This window comes from Oncorhynchus kisutch, linkage group LG3 (assembly GCF_002021735.2).
Source record: "Oncorhynchus kisutch isolate 150728-3 linkage group LG3, Okis_V2, whole genome shotgun sequence".
Classification (NCBI taxonomy): domain Eukaryota; kingdom Metazoa; phylum Chordata; class Actinopteri; order Salmoniformes; family Salmonidae; genus Oncorhynchus; species Oncorhynchus kisutch.
The window spans coordinates 21155644-21178488 of NC_034176.2; the positions used below are offsets into that span (position 1 = coordinate 21155644).

Below are 22845 nucleotides of genomic sequence, written 5' to 3' on the forward strand. Positions count from 1 at the left end.
CAGAAATATCTCATTTACTTTGTAGATGCACCTTTGGCAGCGATTACAGCTGTAAGTTTTTCAGGGTAAGTCTCGAAGAGTTTTCCACAACTAGATTGTGCAACATTTTACCATTATTCTTTCAAAAATGTTCAAGCTCTATCCAATTGGTTGTTGATCATGACTAGACAGCCGTTTTCAGGTTTTACCATAGATTTTTAAGTAGTGTAACTGTAACTTGGCTACTCAGGAACATTCACTCTCCTCTTGGTAGGCAACTCCAGTTTAGATTTGGCCTTATATTTTAGGTTATTGTCCTGCTGGTTGGTGAATTCGTCTCCCAGTGTCTGGTGGAAAGCAGACTGAATTTTGATTTAATTTATTAGGATCCCCGTTAGCCTGGTTTTCCTCTAGCATTTTGGCTGTGCTTAGCTCCATTCCATTTATTTTTATCCGGAAAAACTCCCCGGTTCATAACAATTACAAGCATAATGTGTTGTATTGGATTTGCCCCAAACATAACACTTTGTATTCAGGACACAAAATGTATTGCTTTGACACATTTCTTGCAGTATTACTTTAGTGCCTTGTTGCAAACAGGATGCATCTTTTGGAATATTGGTATTATGTACAGGCTTCCTTCTTTTCACTCTGTCAATTAAGTTAGTATTGTGGAGTAACTAAAATGCTACTGATCTATCCTCAGTTTTCTCCTATCACAGCCATTAACTCTGTAACTGTTGAAATCTCTGAGAGGTTACCTTCCTCTTCAGCAATTGAGTTAAGAAGGACGCCTGTATCTTTGTAGTGACTGGGTGTATTGATACACCATCCAAAGTTTAATTAATAACTTCACCATGCGCAAATAAATATTCAATGACTGCTTTAAATGTTTTACTCATCTGCCAATTGGAGATGTATGTGCTAATGCTAAAACAAAGGAAGGAGGTAGGCAGGTAGATAACTAAGTGTGTCATTGTAGCAAAGTATTTATAAATGAAAAATCTGATCTCTTAAAAGTTTTGTTCATTTTTGTTCTATTATCTATTCTATACAATAGGTCATAATCCAACTTTCAAGGAGCTTTCCATTTTGATTTGGTTATTTTGCCTAAAAACCTTTAGGCCTACCTATAGAAGAAGAAAAAAACATCTGCATCCATGCCCAGCCTGGCAAGTGTGGGCAAAACGGTATTTAGCATCCCCAGTGGCTCTGCTAGCGCAGTGTTTCTAAAAATGAATTAAGAGGCAATGTAGACTGAGCCTAATAAGGCACTTTTTGTTAAATGTATGTTTAATTCTAAGTAATTCACAGCAAAAATTTGCAATTTAAAGACTTTAATGATTTAATACAGCTAAATGTTGTTTAAATGCTGAACGCTTAATGTCCCTGACTCCCTACCAGTCTAGTGTGTTGCACTTGCAAATGCTTCACAATGTATTTCTTTGTAGGCTATAGCCTTGAAATAATTGAAATAATATAGCCTAAATAATTAGGCTCCCTGTCTGGCTCCTGACCTTTAGAGTGGTCCTGACCTTTAGAGTGTTTATAGTGTTTATATGTGTTTATATGCTGTTTAATATGACATGTTTTTCTTTTTCTTTATGTCACCCTTATATAACCAGGTAGGCTATTTGAGAACAAATTCTCATTTACAATTGCGACCTGGCCAAGATAAAGCAAAGCAGTTCGACACATACAACAACACAGAGTTACACATGAAGCAAAACAAACATACAGTCAATAATACAGTATAAAGAAGTCAATATACGATGTGAGATAAGGGAGGTAAAGGCAAAAAAAAGGCCATGGTGGCAAAGTAAATACAATATAGCAAGTAGAACACTAGAATGGTAGATTTGCAGTGGAAGAATGTGCAAAGTAGAAATACAAATAATGGGGTGCAAAGGAGCAAAATAAATAAATAAATAAAATACATACAGTAGGGAAAGAGGTAGTTGTTTGGGCTAAATAATAGATGGGCTATGTACAGGTGCAGTAATCTGTGAGCTGCTCTGACAGCTGGTGCTTAAAGCTAGTGAGGGAGATGAGTGTTTCCAGTTTCAGAGATTTTGTAGTTCGTTCCAGTCATTGGCAGCAGAGAACTGGAAGGAGAGGCGGCCAAAGAAAGGTGTATGTAGCCTATTTGAAATTATTAGCGCTTCTTACATTCACCCTTTTTAGTGTTTATTATAATACTTTTCATTCAAATCATATGGTTTAGTTTAAATACTTCAAAACCAAATGGTAGGTGGAGATAGTCCAAAAACGGATGAATGTTGTGGTTAAATTGTGATTTTAATGAATGGAGCGAATTTGGAGCAGCAGTTTTTTTCTGTGAGAGAGGAGTGTTTTTTTAGTGGAGCAGAAGGATGTGGAGCGCTGGACCGGTGTTCAAGCACCTTTCCATGAGCGATGAGCCGGATTTCCGACCACTCAACTCTTCTCACATGCTCTGGTGTAGGCCAGTGACAGAAAACAAAATGTAATACATTTTAAATTCATGGTATAACAACAACATTTTGAAAAAGTAAAGCAGTGTGGATACTTTCTGAAGGGGCTGTACACTAGTTCTCTCTTTCTCCTACCTTCAAACTCATGCACACTGTGAATTATTTGTCAACCCAGGCCTGTATTAATGTGGATGTATGGGCATACATCACCTTCAGAAAGTATTCAGATCCCTTGACTTTTTCCATATTTTGTTATGTTACAGCCTTATTCTAAAATGGATTAAAATATAATAATTCTCAGCAATCTACACACAAATACCCCATAATGACAAAGCGAAAGCAAGTTTTTTTAAATACCTTACTAACTTATTAATTAAACATCAGTATTCAGACCCTTTGCGATGAGACTTGAAATTGAGCTCAGGTACATCCTGTTTCCATTGATCATCCGTGAGATGTTTCTACAACTTGATTGGAGTCCACCTGTGGTAAATTCAATTGATTGGACATGATTTGGAAGGCACACAACCTGTGTTGAGGTCCCACAGTTGACAGTGCATGTCAGAGCAAAAACCAAGCCATGAGGTCGAAGGAATTGTCCGTGGAGCTCCGAGACAGGATTGTGGCAAGGCACAGATCTGGGGAAGGGTACCAATAAATGTCTGCAGCATTGAAGGTCCCCAAGAACACAATGGCCTCCATCATTCTTAAATGGAAGAAGTTTGGAACCACCAAGACTCTTCCTAGAGGTAGCCACCCGACCAAACTCGGGGGAGAAGGGCCTTGGTCAGGGAGGTGACCAAGATCCCGATGGTCACTCTGACAGAGCTCTAGAGGTCCTCTGTGGAGATGGGAGGGAGAAACTTCCAGAAGGACAACCATCTCTGCAGCACTCCACCAATCAGGCTTTTATGGTAGAGTGGCCAGACGGAAGCCACTCCGCAGTAAAAGGCACATGACAGCCCGCTTGGAGTTTGCCAAAAGGCACCTAAAGACTCTCAGACCATGAGAAACAAGATTTTCTGGTCGGATGAAACCAAGACTGAACTCTTTGCCCTGAATGCCAAGCGTCACTTCTGGAGGAAACCTGGCACCATCCCTACGGTGAGGAATGGTGGTGGCAGTATCATACTGTGGGGATGTTTTTCAGTGTCAGGGAGACTAGTCAGGATCTAGGCAAAGATGAACGGAGCAAAGTACAGAGAGATCCTTGATGAAAACTTGCTCCAGAGCGCTCAGGACCTGACTGAGGCGAAGGTTAACCTTCCAACAGGACAACAACCCTAAGCACACATTCAAGACAATGCAGGAGTGGCTTCGTGACAAGTCTCTGAATGTCCTTGAATGGCCCAGCCAGAGTCCGTACTTGAACCCGATCGAACATCTCTGGAGAGACCTGAAAATAGCTGTGCAGCAACGCTCCCCATCCAACCTGACAGAGCTTGAGAAACTCCCAGAATACAGGTGTGCCAAGATTGTGGAGTCATATCCAAGAAGATTCAAGGCTGTAATTGCTGCCAAAGGTGCTTCAACAAAGCACTGAGTAAAGGGTCTGAATACTTATGTAAATGGAATGGTAACTGTGTAGCAGTTACCATTCCACATTGGGATTCGATACCACTACTACTATACACTTACAGTGCCTTGCGAAAGTATTCGGCCCCCTTGAACTTTGCGACCTTTTGCCACATTTCAGGCTTCAAACATAAAGATATAAAACTGTATTTTTTTGTGAAGAATCAACAACAAGTGGGACAAAATCATGAAGTGGAACGACATTTATTGGATATTTCAAACTTTTTTAACAAATCAAAAACTGAAAAATTGGGCATGCAAAATGATTCAGCCCCCTTAAGTTAATACTTTGTAGCGCCACCTTTTGCTGCGATTACAGCTGTAAGTCGCTTGGGGTATGTCTCTATCAGTTTTGCACATCGAGAGACTGAAATTTTTTCCCATTCCTCCTTGCAAAACAGCTCGAGCTCAGTGAGGTTGGATGGAGAGCATTTGTGAACAGCAGTTTTCAGTTCTTTCCACAGATTCTCGATTGGATTCAGGTCTGGACTTTGACTTGGCCATTCTAACACCTGGATATGTTTATTTTTGAACCATTCCATTGTAGATTTTGCTTTATGTTTTGGATCATTGTCTTGTTGGAAGACAAATCTCCATCCCAGTCTCAGGTCTTTTGCAGACTCCATCAGGTTTTCTTCCAGAATGGTCCTGTATTTGGCTCCATCCATCTTCCCATCAATTTGAACCATCTTCCCTGTCCCTGCTGAAGAAAAGCAGGCCCAAACCATGATGCTGCCACCACCATGTTTGACAGTGGGGATGGTGTGTTCAGTGTGATGAGCTGTGTTGCTTTTACGCCAAACATAACGTTTTGCATTGTTGCCAAAAAGTTCATCTGACCAGAGCACCTTCTTCCACATGTTTGGTGTGTCTCCCAGGTGGCTTGTGGCAAACTTTAAACGACACTTTTTATGGATATCTTTAAGAAATGGCTTTCTTCTTGCCACTCTTCCATAAAGGCCAGATTTGTGCAATATACGACTGATTGTTGTCCTATGGACAGAGTCTCCCACCTCAGCTGTAGATCACTGCAGTTCATCCAGAGTGATCATGGGCCTCTTGGCTGCATCTCTGATCAGTCTTCTCCTTGTATGAGCTGAAAGTTTAGACGGACGGCCAGGTCTTGGTAGATTTGCATTGGTCTGATACTCCTTCCATTTCAATATTATCGCTTGCACAGTGCTCCTTGGGATGTTTAAAGCTTGGGAAATCTTTTTGTATCCAAATCCGGCTTTAAACTTCTTCACAACAGTATCTCGGACCTGCCTGGTGTGTTCCTTGTTCTTCATGATGCTCTCTGCGCTTTTAACGGACCTCTGAGACTATCACAGTGCAGGTGCATTTATACGGAGACTTGATTACACACAGGTGGATTGTATTTATCATCATTAGTCATTTAGGTCAACATTGGATCATTCAGAGATCCTCACTGAACTTCTGGAGAGAGTTTGCTGCACTGAAAGTAAAGGGGCTGAATAATCTTGCACGCCCAATTTTTCAGTTTTTGATTTGTTAAAAAAGTTTGAAATATCCAATAAATGTCGTTCCACTTCATGATTGTGTCCCACTTGTTGTTGATTCTTCACAAAAAAATACAGTTTTATATCTTTATGTTTGAAGCCTGAAATGTGGCAAAAGGTCGCAAAGTTCAAGGGGGCCGAATACTTTCGCAAGGCACTGTACCAACCAGTTTATTATTATTAGGTACACCACACGTTCACTTCTACAGACAGAGAGTCATGTGACCATGGCTTGCTATAGTATATAAAACAGGCAGATAGGCATCGAGGCATTCAGTTACTGTTTGATTGAAAGTTAGAATGGGCAAAACGAGTGACCTAAGCAGCCTTGAGTGGGGTATGATCGTCGATGGCAGGCACGCTGGATCCAGTATCTCAGAAACGTCCCCCTGGGCTTTTCACGCATAACAGTGTCTAGGGTTTCCCAAGAATGGTGTGACAAAAGATAATCCAGTCAGCGGCAGTCCTGTGGTTGAAAACAGCTCATTGAGCTGAGGTAGAAGGAGAATGGCAAGCTAACGGGCGGACCAAAAACAGACAAATGACAGCACAGTACAACAGTGGTGTGCAGAACGGCATCTCAGAACACATAACCCGTCGATCGTTGTCACGGATGGGCTATTGCAGCAGACGACCACACCAGGTTCCACTCATATCAGCTAATAACAAGGAGAAGCTGCTCCAGTGAGCACGCGATCACCAACATTGCACAATTGAGGAGTGAAAAAACATTGCCTGGTTCGATGCATCCCGCTTCCTGTTGCGTCATGCTGATGGCAGAGTCAGGATTTGGCGTAAGCAGCATGACCTGGTGTCAACGGTACAGGCTGGTGGTGGTGTACCGCTGTCAAATCTGCAGCAACTGCGTGATGGCATGGACCAACATCCCTGTGGAACATGTTCAACTTCTAGAATCCATTCCCCAGATAATTCAGGCTGTTCTGGAGCTAAAGGGGGGTCCAACCCGGTACTAGATGGGTGTAGCTAATAAACTGGCCAGTGAGCGTATTTAATCTACTGTTCACTGAGAGTGAGTTCCCCTTTACAGCATGTCTACATATTTACTGCGAGAGATCCATGTCCTCATCTCACTGTGCTCCATTGAGTTACAGGACCAAGGCTTCAGAAGAACTGCATTGCCATAGGTTCTGGTATAGTCTGCAATAAATGATGAAGCCTGGAATAGTGCCATTTCACATTTACATAGGCTCCCACATCATGAATCTATCATGAGATGTGATGTGGAAGGGAGATGAGCTATTGCAAGGATTACAGTATACTACAGGGCCTGTCGGCTGGCGCCCAGACCCAGGCATCCAACCATGTACAGAGTGCCACATAGATTACAATCCTGCTCTTTTCAATGATTAATTACCTGTAGCTCAATTATTCATGCTATGTTTATGTGGACCAGAAAAGCCTCTATGAATAATAGATTGGGGCTGGCTCCATCATGTTCACCAGCTCTGGGTTGATTGAGGAAATCAGAGAGGAGAGGGGGAGAGAGGATCCAGAGTGTTGTCTCAAGCTCAACACCTCTCAGCTCATCTCTCATCCTACTCTGACTTCACTTTATATATTTACTGTACAGTTTAAGGAGGGATTCCTTCTTTACATGTTTTTATTTTAAATTATGTGACTGTTTGCGAGATAAAACTGTGTTGGGTGGTAGGGTTTCCTGAAACTGCTGAGGAAGTGGATGAGAGCTGCCAGACCGGGCTGAGAGCTAGGTTACAGTACAGTACTGGCCCATTCATTTCCATTTAATCTCAAACGGAAATCTTCACACAATAATCAACCACCTACCATGACCTTTACTTGCTTGTTTGTCATATCAAGTGTCTTGAGAACTGTACAAAAAGTAATGTGATTTAGACAAATCATTCTACAGTACATGAATAAGTGTATAGTGGTTAGCCTGCGGTGATAGGGTTATTGTAACTGTGGTATGTAGGGGTAGCTTTATTGTAACTGTGGTATGTAGTGGTAGGGTTATTGTAACTGTGGTATGGTTATTGTAACTGTGGTATGTAGTGGTAGGGTTATTGTAACTGTGGTATGTAGTGGTATGGTTATTGTAACTGTGGTATGTAGTGGTAGGGTTATTGTAGCTGTGGTATGTAGTGGTATGGTTATTGTAACTGTGGTATGTAGTGGTAGGGTTATTGTAACTGTGGTACACTCGCTACACTCGCAGTAACATCTGCTAACCATGTGTATGTGACAAATAAAATTTGATTTGATTTGGTTTGTAGTGGTAGGGCTATTGTAACTGTGGTTTGTAGTGGTAGGGTTATTGTAACTGTGGTTTGTAGTGGTAGGGTTATTGTAACTGTGGTTTGTAGTGGTAGGGTTATTGTAACTGTGGTTTGTAGTGGTAGGGTTATTGTAACTGGTTTGTAGTGGTAGGGCTATTGTAACTGGTTTGTAGTGGTAGGGCTATTGTAACTGTGGTTTGTAGTGGTAGGGCTATTGTAATTGTGGTTTGTAGTGGTAGGGCTATTGTAACTGTGGTTTGTAGTGGTAGGGCTATTGTAACTGGTTTGTAGTGGTAGGGTTATTGTAACTGGTTTGTAGTGGTAGGGCTATTGTAACTGGTTTGTAGTGGTAGGGCTATTGTAACTGTGGTTTGTAGTGGTAGGGCTATTGTAACTGGTTTGTAGTGGTAGGGCTATTGTAACTGGTTTGTAGTGGTAGGGTTATTGTAACTGTGGTTTGTAGTCATGTGCCCTCTGGCAGAATGTACTGTACATTTGCTACAGCAAAGCTTGTCTGACTGCAGCAGCTTCACATCAGAGATTAAGTTGCTGTTGGCTATTTCTGTGTACTGAGGGAACATCCACATTAATTGGGCATAAACAACAAACTTACCTAAGATTGTTCACGCTCTCTCAGCTATCAGAACCCCAGTTCCCATTTAGATTAGAAAAAAGGGTAAAACCAACAAGAAAGAAAGCAAGGAAGAAAGGGTAATAAACAAAGAACTTCCAGTAGGCAGGAGGGATATCAGAGGTTCCACATCAGAGGTTCCCACCGACTACAGCCGCCATCCCGTCCATGGGCGGTGACTCAGGCCTGGATCAGGTTGGCAGCATCCAGCGATTCAGCCAGCCTGGTCACGATAAACATCAATGCTCGTATTCCCTGTATTTCTGGCTTGACATACACTCTGACATGGTTACCTCACAGCCATTGCTGCACCACAGCACCTCTACATCAACACACTTTGTGTGTGAGGGAGAGAAACACTACAGAGGTGTGTGTGTGTGTGTGTGTGTGTGTGTGTGTGTGTGTGTGTGTGTGTGTGTGTGTGTGTGTGTGTGTGTGTGTGTGTGTGTATGTGTGTGTGTGTGTGTGTGTGTGTGTGTGCGCGCTCATGTATTTGTTTGTATGTTTGTGTGGACAGATGAGCCTGAAAAACCGAGGGTAGAGTCCGTGCCCTGTCAATTTGAGGAACATTTTTTCTCATTGCCCACAATGCTAAAGCAAGAACGCACACAACCTAAAAGAAATGAGCCAAAAAGTGCTCCAGCAGGTAAAGTCACATTTAGTTGTTGGTTGCAGGCTACAATCAGAATCAAAATGGTCATCAGTAATTGTCATAAAATACATACAGTACGTATCATCACGTCAGGTACAGTCACCAACACGTGAGGTACAGAACATTTGTTGAAGAGCTTGCTTTTTACATTGGAAAACCAGCATTGTTCCACCTTATATTTTAGTTAAAATGTGCAATAAAACATCACTTGTGGAGTTTCTAATGGTGGCAGCAAAGCAAAAGTCTCTTTCCTGTTCAGTATGTATAAAAAACTTGTTGTTCAGTTACACGTTAATTAAAAACACAACACCAGGAAACATTTTATATTTCATGAAGTTTGGCCATTATCTCTCTGTATTCCTCAGAATGAATGATAAATCATTCCTTATCAGAATTCATAGGAGAGTTGAGATGGTGGTCGCGATTCCAATCTAAATACATTACAACTCCCCATCCCAAACCTGCCCTCGTTTCAACGTTTCTGGAAGTTTCACTTCATTTCACAATAAGGTACAGATATGAAGTGAAACTTCCAGAAGCTTTCAAATGAGGGCCAGGTTGTCAGGATGGGTAGTGTACTATACACATTAATTACAAGTAAGTACCACTCAAGATACACTTCATTATAACTAGCTAAATCCCGTGTAACACCTAATAATTACATTGTACTTAGGCAAACATTCCATGTACTACAGTATGCTTGAAATAGTGTGTTTTTCCTCATATGGGATGACCAAGTTAACCCAGATGGTACACTTTATTTTGGTGGCAAGTGCTAGCAATAACATTGAGTGGAGATATATTTTCAACAGTGCACATTCATGGGTAAGTAATTAGAGCCTATTAAGCATAATCTCTCGGACACCCAGCACATCCACGAGGGGTCACAACCTTTGTGACAGTTGTTACTGAATCTAATGTAGCTGAGAAGAAACAAAACATTAAGCCCATTTGAAACAAGCATGGTAAAAATAATAGATTGTTACACCTTTGTAATTACAGACTGCAATTACTACCAGTTACATTTTGTTACTACACTGTAACTATTGGTTGTTACTGTTAACTACAATACATGCTACAGTGTAATTACACATGTAATTACATTGTAATAAGAACCCCTTAAAATGAAGTGTAACCTAAAGTACATTGAGTACTGTACTTTCCCATTGAAGAGCATTCATGTGAGTTCAGTATAAAACAAACGCTCACGTTTCTAGTCATTTGAGCGCAATAGAACACACACTACATGCTCCCATTCTAGAACAGTCATGTGAGCCAGATAATGCAGAACTACTCTCCAATCAGATACAGATAGATATCAAATATCACATGCGCATAATGCAGTTTACCAACAAGCTTGTGTTAGATATCCAAGAAGAGCCCTTTTGTGGCAGGCCCGGCAGTCATTGTAAATAAGAATTGGTTATAAATGGACCTGCCTGGAAAAAATTCAAATAAATAAAAGTAATACAACTACTGATATGTTTTTACTGTCTTGAGAAGAGTTGGGCGAGGACAGAGACTTGTATTGCACAGACCCCCACTGCACAAACAGACAAACAGAGACAGCAGCATGGGGGGAAGGAAGCCCTACAGATGGCCCCTGAGGAAAAACAGACATCTTTCCAAATATTCTAATTAAATACAGACTCTTTTCTGACATGGCCTTTTCCCTGTGTAAATCTGATATTTTGGAATCTCATTTTTTGAGTTCAGATTTATACCACATCCATATGTGGATCTCAATTCTGATACAGTTCTGATGCTCCATATGCAACCTCAGTCTGGACGCTCAGATCAGATTTTTTTGCTCTGAAGTGCCGTTACCAAGACGACTACCCAAAAATGTTAAGGAACACTGACAGGAAATGAGCATTGAATCTATGTGCTACTTCAGATAGAATGCTCAAATCTGATATGGGTCACATATAAAACTGAGTGTGGACAGTCAGGAAAAAAATCTGAGTGTGGCTGTGTAAACACAGCCATAAAGACCCATACAAAAATAAATCTGTTTTCTTGAACTACTAAGGTCGTTCCCGGGAAAGGTGACGTTTCTGAAAACTAGACGACCTAAAGGAAATACTGTATAATATGCTATTTACACACCATCATAAATTGTTGTGTAGGCTATAGCCGGAAAAAGTCATTTCCATAGCATCATCCTAAAATGAGTGTTGATTATCTCACCGATTATTTATTTGAAAAAAATCTAGGATTATCCTATATTAACCTGGGATATCAACTGTCATAACTCCACAGTGACACACTATTCTTGCAACAGATAATTTGCAACAGTTCATTTTTGAAACATAACAGATGTTGTATACAAGCTTTGCATACACACTATAGTAAAAAGATGCCTGCATGCTGTCCTTGTGGTTCTTGAAATTCCTAGAATGGAATGCAAAGTGATTGTCTACACCTGGGTACCCATGGGTTCGTCATATAAGAAGAGTCCCGCACATACAAAACAATCACCTTTGCACCTTTTATTGTATTGTTTCAATGAAGTTTACACTGACCAAAGTCCGCTCTCCTATCCTACATATCAGATCTAACTTAGTTCACATAGAAACCTATAAGCAATTCACAAATCTACTGTCCATACAAGCCTTCGAGACCCACTGGAGTTCCACCTAAATCTACTTTACATGAAACCCTTAGAAACACATTGTCTCCATGACCCTTCTGCCTTCTGGAAGGACAGTCTAGACCTCTGATTAATGCACTACTCATCCACTCAGTTCATCTGTACAGATATCAGGAGCCAAGGAGCACAGAGGGAGAGAATAGCTCGACTGTAAATAGCCAGCATGCACACGGTAATGAGTGTGTCTCTCTTTGTATTTTGTTGTGCATCTGGATCGGTAGCATGCCTAACATGATGCAATTCCAATCTATAAGAACATCTTGACTATGTTATTGCTGCCATATTATAATGTGGAGCATGTCATGCATTTGCAATTTCAAGACCAGTCTAAAGGCATCAGCAATTAAGGGTGAACAAACAACTGACGTTCAACCTGAGGGAACATGGACAGAAAATACAATTCTCAAATAAATCTACTTGTCTCCTTGTTGAGAATGCAGAATGAAGACATAGCTCCATGATAAACCAGAATGCCGGTGGGCATAGAGTCGGCCATCTTGCCAAAATTGGCAATTTTATACATCAACATTCCCGCCTAGAAGAATCCTTTTGATAAAATACACAAAATACGCTTCTGAACAAACTAAATGATTTTCTTGGAAAGTGACTGTTACTGTAACTGGTATCCTTTCTGTATGTAATACTGTAATGTAGTGCACAGCATCATTAACAGATAATTTGACACTCAAATATTAGAATTTTTCAATAACTGCTACAAAATGGAAACTGTCTGTTGCAGTTTCTAAGAGAAGAAATACAGTCTTTCTAGTACTTTTGTTTCGAAATACTTGTTTTGATTCACTATTGTCTACCCTGAAAGAACACAATGTAACAGTTTTGCATCAATGTTGAAATAACGTTTTTCACTGCAGTGGTTTACACAATACAAGTCGTGTTGTGCTGATATTGTCCTTTTTTTGCATTTGGAAGATATTTGGTAGGCTAAAGATTCACAGGCGCCAAACATGGCACCAGAGCTATATGACTGGAGTTGCTACTTTTTCCCTCAGATCCATTCTGATGTTCATCTAAACTACCTTACACCTTCTCCTCCATGCACAGTGGTGATCCACACAGCCAGAAACAGACAGCCCACGCTTGGGAGAACACTGCAGAAAAAGACTGGAGAAAACCCCACCCCTCTGTAAACCACCCCTCTGAAATGAAGGGCATAGACCTGGGCACCTCTCTGGCCTGGCCTCAGGGGTCTATGCACTACCATTGTAGCGAGACACCCTGTGACATGCAATGTAGTAATACACTGCACTCACCAGGAGCTAAAGCCGAGGCCTTAGCTTACTGTAGCTAACCAACCAGACAGTGTCTGTAGGAGACTGTCATACCTAGCAGGCCTGGGCTGGGCGCTGGCTGGGTGGAGCAGGACCCTTCTTCCCCTCGGTGCAGCAGTCCAGTTCCAGACAGGGGGAGAAAAGTGACGTGAACAGGCGGCCCAGGCCCTTCCGGAACATGCTGTTGGAGAGACTATAGATGAGGCAGTTGCAGAAGCTGTTGCTGATGGCTAGCCATGTGGTGAGGAAGGAGGCCACCAGGTGGCAATAGAGGCCGGCGCTCTCCAGCAGGAAGTAGACGATGTAGGGCATCCAGAGCACATAGAACACGCTGGTAATACGGAACAACACCATGGCGTAGCGCTTATCCAGGCACCCTTCACCACGCTCGTTCCCCTGGGGGCCGAAGCGTGTGAGGCGTTGGATGATCTTGCGGGTGTGCTGACGGCAGATGAGGAAGATACTCCCATAGGTGAAACACACAGTGAGGGTGGCTGGAGCATACAGCACAGCCACGATGAATGAGCTGAAGCCCGGATCGGTCTGCCACGAGGTCGCACACCAGCGAAATATATCTCCGTGGTAGCCAGGCTTCCCCCACCCGAAGAGGGAGGGCAGGAAGATGAGGGCGGAGTAGAGCCAGATGAGGCCGATACAGACCCTCAGGCGACATGGTGTGACCAGCGTAGCATAGGAGAACGGCCGTGTGATAGCGATGTAGCGGTCAACACTAATACACGCCAGAGACGCCATGGACACACTCTTCAGCACAGACACCAGGTAGACAAACACCTTACAGGTGAGCTCCTCGTCCAGCCCCTTGAGGTAGTGGAGCAGGGACAGGGAGGGTACCAGACAACTCACCCCCACCAGGAGGTCTGCATAGGCCATGGTCTGGATGAAGTGGCTGGTGGTGTGGTGGTGAAGCAGTGGAGCACAGTGGAACACAAAGATCACCACCAGGTTGCCGCTGATGATGAGGATGGTGAGGAAGAGAATGACGGACACCTCCAGCACGCAGGTGTTGAGGTTGTAGGAGTAGCCCAGGCCCAGCAGGCAGAAAGGAGAGCTGCTTTGGTTCACATCAGAGGAGGAAGAGTTCATGTTGGAGCTGCGGGAAACAGACCGGTCAGTTCAGTTCTGCTCTCATCTCTTATTACGGTCTATATCACTTTCTTTAACCAGACGGTAAGTTACTCTCTCTTTAACCAGATTGTCAGTTTCTCTCTCTTTAACCAGATGGTCAGTTTCTCTCTCTTTAACCAGATGGTCAGTTTCTCTCTCTTTAACCAGATGGTCAGTTTCTCTCTCTTTAACCAGATGGTCAGTTTCTCTCTCTTTAACCAGATGGTCAGTATCTCTCTCTTTAACCAGATGGTCAGTTTCTCTCTCTTTAATTAACCAGACGGTCAGTTCATCAATCCGTGCTCCTCTCCCTTGCACTTTAGTTCCCCCTGGAGGTAAGCCGCTACTCAATGGTTGTTTCTTCCCCTCCTCTTCTCTGCTGCTCCTCTCCTTCTAGTCTCTTTTTTCACTTTTCTGGCCTCAGAGTGCAATGCAGTCTTACAGTAGCAAACGTTGTGCTCTGTTGCGCACTGAGAACAGCAGAGAATGTTGCTGTGTATGAGTGTGTGTCTCTGGGTGTGTGTACGTAATTGAGTCGTGTGACAGTACCAGCCAGCCTTCTGGTGGGCTAACCTAGCACATGCAGGCTCTGGTGTGTACAGTACACATGGCTGCAGTAGTCTGTCTACCAACTAGTTTCGGTTCCACCTCTAGTCCTCTCTCCTTCCCACTGAGCTGCAGAGGTGCATACAAACACAATCTCTGGATGTCAACTTCTGTGCATGCTCTATACAATACCCGCAGGTGGAGTTCAAGGAGTCCCGGAGGTCATCTAAAAGTCTGGATCTATAATTCCTCTGCGAAATTATAACCAGTGTAGAGAGAGATTTAACGGACAAAAACAGTCATCAGAAGGCAGAAACACTTTCCAACCAAAACAGTGCCGTAAATGTCTAGAAGTAGCAGCAGCAGAAGTGCTTTGCAGGAGAGAAGCAAAGAAATAGAAATCCAGAATACCACAGCATCCACAGAGAGTAGGAGGATAGGAGGAGTATAGTAGAGCATCCAGCGGTGCAAGGAGCTCCAGTCTCTGATTCCAAACCTCTTTTGAACCAGTGAGTGTTTAGAGTAAAATAATAAGGAGGAAACGATAGCCCTTTACTGCTCCATTCTGCTGTGGCACTGATGCAGCAATGGTACTACCCTCTCCTCCCCCTTACTCTCGCTCTCTCTCTGTATTTCTCTCTCTCTCTGTTTCCTTTGCTATGCCTGCAGCAGCAACAGCCTGAGAGGAAGAGCTCCTCCCTCTCTGCAGGCTCAGCCAGTGAGTATAGCTGGGTAGAACTCTCTCCACACAGACTGTGCACACCCACCTACATATACACAGAAGACTCTGAAGGCTCCCCCATCACATACTGTACACGTGTGCAAGTGTCCCCTCACACACAAATCCAGATACAGACACACATGCATATACACATACAGAGAGATATGGTTATGCATTCATGTACACACATGCATGGACACACACACACACATTCACACACAAACTCACTGACACACGCACACACACAGGTTAAAGAAAGAGGAGCCATGGAACCATCCTTTTTGATCATGCACAACAGAACTCACTGTGGGATTTAAACAAGATACTTGGTGAAGATGAATTTCAGACGGAATTTTCAGACAGATTTCTGCTGGGGTGGGACGGCCAAGAGTCCAGAGGGTTGAAGTGTAGGGTTTGAACCTGAAGTTAGGGAGGGGCAGTTCCCCTTGCGTCTCCATAGGCAAGCACCAGGGTCTAGAAGTAGGTGCGAGCTTCGACTGGGAGCCAGTGGAGAGCGTGAAGGAGCGGGTTGACATGGGAGAACTTGGGAAGGTTGAACACCAGACGGGCTGCAGCGTTCTGGATGAGTTACAGGGGTCTGATGGCACAAGTGGGGAGCCCAGCCAGCAGAGAGTTGAAGTAGTCTATGTGGGAGATGACAAGTGCCCAGATTAGAACCTGTGACGCTTCCTGGGTGAGGAAGGGTCATACTCTATTGATGTTGTAGAGAGTAAACCAGCAAGAGTACTGCTTTGATGTTTTCAGAGAACGACAGGATGTTGTCCAGGGTCAAGCCGATGTTCTTTGCACTCTGGGATGGGGACACCGTAGAGTTGTCAACTGTGATGGAGAGGTCTTGGAGTAGGCAGACCTTCCCTGGGAGGAAGAGCAGCTCCTTTTTGTTGAGGTTGAGCTTGAGGTGGTGGGCCTTCATCCAAGCTGAGCTGTCTGCCAGGCATGCAGAGATGCGTGTCGCCACCTAGGTACCAGAAGGGGTGAAGGAGAAAAGTAGTTGAATGTCATCTGCAACGCAATGATAGGAGAGACCATGTGAGGATATGACGAAGCCAAGTGACTTGGTGTATAGAGAAAAGAGGAGAGGGCCAAGAACCGAGCCATGGTGGACACCAGTAGTGAGAACACGTGGTGCTGACACATCAGCTGGTAGGATCAATCTGACAGGTAAGATGCAATCCGAGAGATGCCCAGCCCAGTCTGCAGTGTGTGCGAGTTTGTGGAGAGGAACAGAGCAGGCATTGAGAGGTGGTTTGTTATTCTTCACCATATGGAGGGGGTGTCAGTCATTGATCGTGTTTACCACTGGGTCAAGGGTCAATTCATGCACATCTGCCGCCATTATGGGGCCAAAGTCGGCCTGGACCCGCTGAACAAGTGCTGAGTTGTTCCGTGGCCTTCACCCTGCAGAGTAGGTAAACATCTACCCACATGTCTCACCCCAATATTACTACAGGAAATAGTAAACCAGCAAATAGTAAACACTGTTCTCTGGGAGAAGGTGGTGGTTGAAGGTGGGGCTGTGACTAATTTCCCTTCGTTTCTTCAGGTATTATCAGCTTCACAGAAAGGTGAAGCTGCAGTGTGTGTGATGGGTATATATACAGCTGTATTGAGAGAGTAAATAGTACCAGTAGTAGAAGTAATTGCTTATACAGTGGAACTGGAAATATGATATAGCCAGTATTTCTGTAAGAAGATGTATATCCGAGTACAGAACATTGAGCCATACCTTCACTCAAAACCACACACATGTGCTGTGCATCACTGTAGTGTATCCATTTACCTATTATAACTAACTCCTACTCGTAAAGACAGTCTCTTTTCCGCCACACTCCTTCTGGCCAAATTGAGTTAGACACTGGCACTTGCTCGATTACTGGTGCCAGAGACTATTTCTATCATTTCTGCAGGACGAGTCCACTGTCTAGTTTGGCATCATCCTCAAGGGACGGACTACAGACAGCCTGATGGACAGTGGAGAATGAGCCCATCTTGATTGTGTTGTCATCTGCCTCTGTGATCTTGTTGTTGTCAGTTGATCTCGTTGTTGTTTGCATATGTTGATTGTCTTTGAACTAAAGAGCTGATGATGCAAGACAAATTCCTGAATAAGGCCAATAAAGTGAACTGAGTCTGTCGGTCATTATTTCATGACTCAATAAATCGGGTGGGATGACATTCACCCCTCACATCAAAACGACATCAAAAAACAGTGATAAAAAACAGCAATTTTATCACATGAACATTATCCATACCAGCGTGAGCCGGTGGGGATGCATCATCACCTAAAGGTCATAGGTCAGATGTACTACCTAAGTGATGAGACCAGAGAGAGGCGGTGGCATTTTACTTTTCCTCTCCATGACAACCAACCAATCCTGACACATCATGTTGTTCCTTGATAATGGCCATGATCAACACAGTTAAGCCAGTCAGTTATAGGTGCTGAAGTGTACATTACTCTCTATGACCCACGCTTCTGTAAACTGTACACGTCTGTGTACTGTACTTTACCTTGCCCAGGTATAGTGCATGTTGTTGTATTCTACATTGTAAAATAGGCTTACACCATCAGACACACATCCAGGTCTCTTTATAGGCTACCAGTACACTGTATTGCAATAGTTTCCTGTAGCTAGATTCAGACCTGATACAGCTGCCAGACCTGCCTATCTGTTGTCAGTCTGTCTGAGTCAAAACACTGTTTATCTAGTGACACTTAAGAGCATGTACGTGTGACTACACATTCATCAGAGTTATGAACGATGGGATTAGTCAGTCCAACAAACTCACTAAAGCGCAAATAAAGCATTTATAATTGTATTCTATTATCTTGTTTATTTATGTAAGTCTTAAAAATACATACTGTAAAGCCAAAGAGTGATGGGATACGTTTGTACACTGACATACCGTAGAAAGCGACTTTCATACTGCAATTTTAACATTATCACTAAACAATCACTTCTTTGACATGTTCTACTGCGCTGCTGGGCACATCAAACAGAGGCAGGACGCAAACATACACTATATATACAAAAGTTTGTGGACACCCCTCCAAATCAGTGGATTCGGCTATTTCAGCCACACCCGTTGCTGACAGGTGTATAAAATCAAGCACACAGTCATGCAGTCTCCATAGAAAAACATTGGCCGTAGAATGGCCTTACTGAAGAGCTCAGTGACTTTCAAAGTGGCACCGTCATAGGTTGCCACCTGTCCAACAAGTCAGTTCGTCAAATTTCTTCCCTGCTAGAGCTGCCCCAGTAAAACGTAAGTGCTGTTATTGGGAAGTTGAAACGTCTTGGAGCAACAACGGCTCAGTTGCAACACTCACTACAGAGTTGCAAACTGCCCCTGGAAGCAATGTCAGTACAATAACTGTTTGTCAGAAGCTTCATGAAATGGAGTTCTATGGCCGAGCAGCCACATACAAGCCTAAGATCACAATGCGCAATGCCAAGCGTCGGCTGGAGTGGTGTAAAGCTCGCTGCCATTAGACTTTGGAGCAATGGAAACGTGTTCTCTGGAGTGATGAATCACACTACACCCTGTAAAGTTTGGTGGTGTAGGAGGAATGGGGCTGTTTTTGGGGCTGTTTTTCATGGTTTGGGTTAGGCCCCTTAGTTCCAGTGAAGGGAAATCTTAACTCTACAGCATATAATGACATTCTAGATGATTCTGTGCTTTCAGCTTTGTGGCAACAGTTTGGGGATGATTTAGCATGACAATGCCCCCATGCACAAAGCGAGGTCCATAAAGAAATGGTTTGTCGAGATCGGTGTGGAAGAACTTGACTGGCCTGCACAGAGCCCTGACCTTAACCCTATCAAAAACCGTTGGGATGAATTGGAACGCCGACTGTGAGCCAGGCCTAATTGCCCAACATCAGTGCCCAACCTCACAAATAACGAGGCTATATATAAGGGGTACCGGTACCGAGTCAATGTGCGAGGGCAGAGGTTAGTCGAGGTAATTGAGGTAATATGTACATGTAGCTAGGAGTAAAGTGACTACGCATAGATAATAGATAATGAACAGCAGCGTAAAAAAAAAGATTGGGGGGTCAATGCAAATTGTCTGGGTAGCCATTTGATTGGTTGTTCAGCAGTCTTATGGCTTGGGGGTAGAAGCTGTTAAGAAGCCTTTTGGTCCTAGACTTGGTGCTCCGGTACCGCTTGCCGTGCGGTAGCAGAGAAAACAGTCTATGACTAGGGTGGCTGGAGTCTTTGGCTATTTTTAGGGCCTTCCTCTGACACCGCCTGGTATAGAGGTCACAGCTGTCTTGGTGTATTTGGAACCATGATAGTTTATTTGTAATGTGGACACCAAGGAACTTGAAGCTCTCAACCTGCTCCACTACAGCCCTGTCGATGAGTATGGGGGTGTGCTCGGCCCTACTTTTCCTGTAGTACACGATAATCTCCTTTGTCTCATGCTCATGCTTGGTCACATTGAGGGAGAACTTAATGATGGTGTTGGAGCCATGCTTGGCAAATCATTCATGGGTGAACAGGGTGTACTGGAGGGTACGAAGCACGCGCCCCTAAGGGACCCTTGTGCTGAGGACACTATGGTGTTGAACGCTGAGCTGTAGTCAATGAACAACATTCTCACATAGGTGTTCTTTTTGTCCTGATAGGAAAGGGCAGTGTTGAGTGCAATAGAGATTTGGAGTGGGTCTAGGATTTCTGGGATTATGGTGTTGATGTGAGCCATGACCAGCCTTTCAAAGCATTTCATGGCTAGAGACGTGAGTGCTACTGGTCAGTAGTCATTTTGGCAGATTACCTTGGTGTTCTTAGGCACAGGGACTATGGTGGTCTGCTTGAAACATGAAGGCATGAGAGGCTCGGCCAGGGACAGGTTGAAAATGTCAGTGAAGACATTTGCCAGTTGGTCAGTGCATGCTCGGAATACATGCCCTGGTAATCCGTCTGGGCCTGAGGCCTTGTGTATGTTGACCTGTTTAAAGGTTTTACTCACATCGGCTACGGTGAGCATGATCACACAGTCATCTGAAACAGCTGGTGCTCACATGCATGCTTCAGTGTAGCTTGCCTCCAAGCGCGCATAGAAGTCATTTAGCTCGTCTGGTAGGCTTGTGTCACTGGGAAGCTCGTGGCTGGGCTTCCCTTTCTAGAGACTTCCTTAATATTTGATTTTGCGCTCAAGCTGTTATTGACAAATAGACACAGACCTCCACCCCTTGTCTTACTGGAGGATGCTGTTCTTTCTTGCCGATGCACAGAAAAACCAGCCAACAGTATATTACCCATGTAGTTGTTCAGCCACGACTTTGTGAAACATTAGATATTACCGTTTTAATGTCCTATTTGTAAGATATTCTTGAACGGAGCTCAACCAGTTTTTCTCCAATGACTGCACGTTGGCCAATAGGACGGATGGTAGAGGTGTCCACATACTTTTGGTTATGTAGAGTATGTGAACGTACATACTGTACACACACGCACGCACACATACACACAGACACACACGCGCACACACAGTCGTGTACACATAATGGGGACACACAATTCAGTCTCATTCAAAATCCTATTTTCCTTTACCCTTATCCCTAACCCTAACCCTAACCTGAACCCAAAAACCTAACCTTAACCTTAACCCAAACCCTAAACCCTAAACCTTAGCTCCTAACCCTAAAATTAACCCTAGTTCTTAACCCTGACCCTTAATGTAATTCTAAACCTAACACTAACACTAATTCTAACCTTAACCCTAAACCCCCTAGAAAAAGCATTTGACCTCGTGGGGACTAACAAAATGTCCCCAGTTGGTAAACTTTTGGTTTGTTCACTATTACCACCAGAAGTCCCCACAAGAATAGTTAATCACGTCCACACGCACACACCCACGCACACCCACCCACACACACACACACACACACACACACACACACACACACACACACACACACACACACACACACACACACACACACACACACACACACACACACACACACACACACACAGTGGCAGGAAACCCCCGGCAGTAAGCTGCACTAATAGCCACAGCTGGACTATGTTTAATTCATCTCAAGGTTCTGATTAAGAACAATGAGTGAGAGTAATAAGACTGAGAAATGGAAGTGGGATTTTAGCAGCGCTCCCAGCCTCTGCACCCTCAGCTTTGCCTGAGGACAGATAAGTAATTAGTAAGATTAGTTAAAATATCTAATTTCCCCATTAATGGTTTTTAATTAGTAGAATGTATGTGTGTGAACAGGCGAAAGACAAAGAGAGATGAATGAAAAGAAAAACAGTGAGAAAGAGACAGTGAGGGACTGTGTGTATAGAAGAATATGTCCCAAGGCTGGTAGGCTACTGTGTGTAAAGCAATGACAATGTGAAGTTTAAATACAGTAACTGCAAGCTAATTAAGGACAATTGCACAAATTCAACATCCTTTTGAAGATGAAAACTACATTTGGGGAAACAGCGCCACAGTTACCCCCAGCGCCTTTCTTATTGTTATTGTTTTGTTGATGAAACCGAGGAGATGAGGGATCTAGATAATTGCATGGTTAAAAAATTGCAGTGTTTGTTGTTTGCAGTAACTTCCTTGTTGTTGTAATATCCTAAACGGATATGGCAATTTCACCAATTAAGGATTCTAATTTTAAAGTGAAGAGCATACAACTTACCGCAGGATTTTGAAAGTCAGCATGACTGACAGTGCTATTTCAGCTTCTCCCCAGGGCAATCAGTTACACTTCATTCCACTTCACTGGATTTCAGTACTGTTCAATCACTCAAAGTAAATGTCTACACTGATTTCATAGATGTATTAATATGATCCCTCTCACACCAGGCAGCTTGATATGTTTAAAACAGTAATCTTGGTCTTAACACCAGAGGAAAGCAGCAGCAATTTGGACAAAGTTGACACACACACACACACACACTTTTGTCAGAAATCAATATCACATATCAGCAATTTCTCATGTAGCCTATGATTAATTTATAGTTTGGATGAAGAACGGTAGCGCTGTATATTATTAAATCATTATATTTTTTTAGCCAGAGAGACAGGAACGAGGACATGTAATCTTGTTTTACCTTCTGGTAGCTGTCCTTTTGTTGATGTGGACACATCACAGCTGCTCCTCAGGACCTTGATTAGGAAGGTTGGTTACAGTAGCGTTGGAGCAAACGCCTGCACATCCAGTAGCATCCAGGGCAGGGGAGGACTGGGACAAAAATGAGGCTCTAGCATTTAATTCACACCATCCCACGTCACTACACGCTCCGCTAACTCACGCTCCACACACACACCCCATCCCCAAGCATACACCCTACACCCTGACACAACAATGCTGACACATAACCTTTGCATCTTTATGTGCACTAACTAATATCATAAGCTAATTGGAGTTCAACACCTGAGGAAGTGGAAACTCAAAAC

At 43.4% G+C, this 22845-nt stretch overlaps 1 protein-coding gene across 1 annotated transcript; it reads right to left on the bottom strand.

The window, feature by feature from the left end:
- Positions 1 to 9056: 9056 nt before the first annotated feature.
- Positions 9057 to 15293, bottom strand: LOC109873347 (probable G-protein coupled receptor 21). The gene has a single exon (XM_031818851.1). The coding sequence runs from the start codon at positions 14112 to 14114 to the stop codon at positions 13065 to 13067; it is 1050 nt and encodes a 349-aa protein (XP_031674711.1). The 5' UTR covers positions 14115 to 15293; the 3' UTR covers positions 9057 to 13064.
- Between the last annotated feature and the right edge of the window lie 7552 nt (positions 15294 to 22845).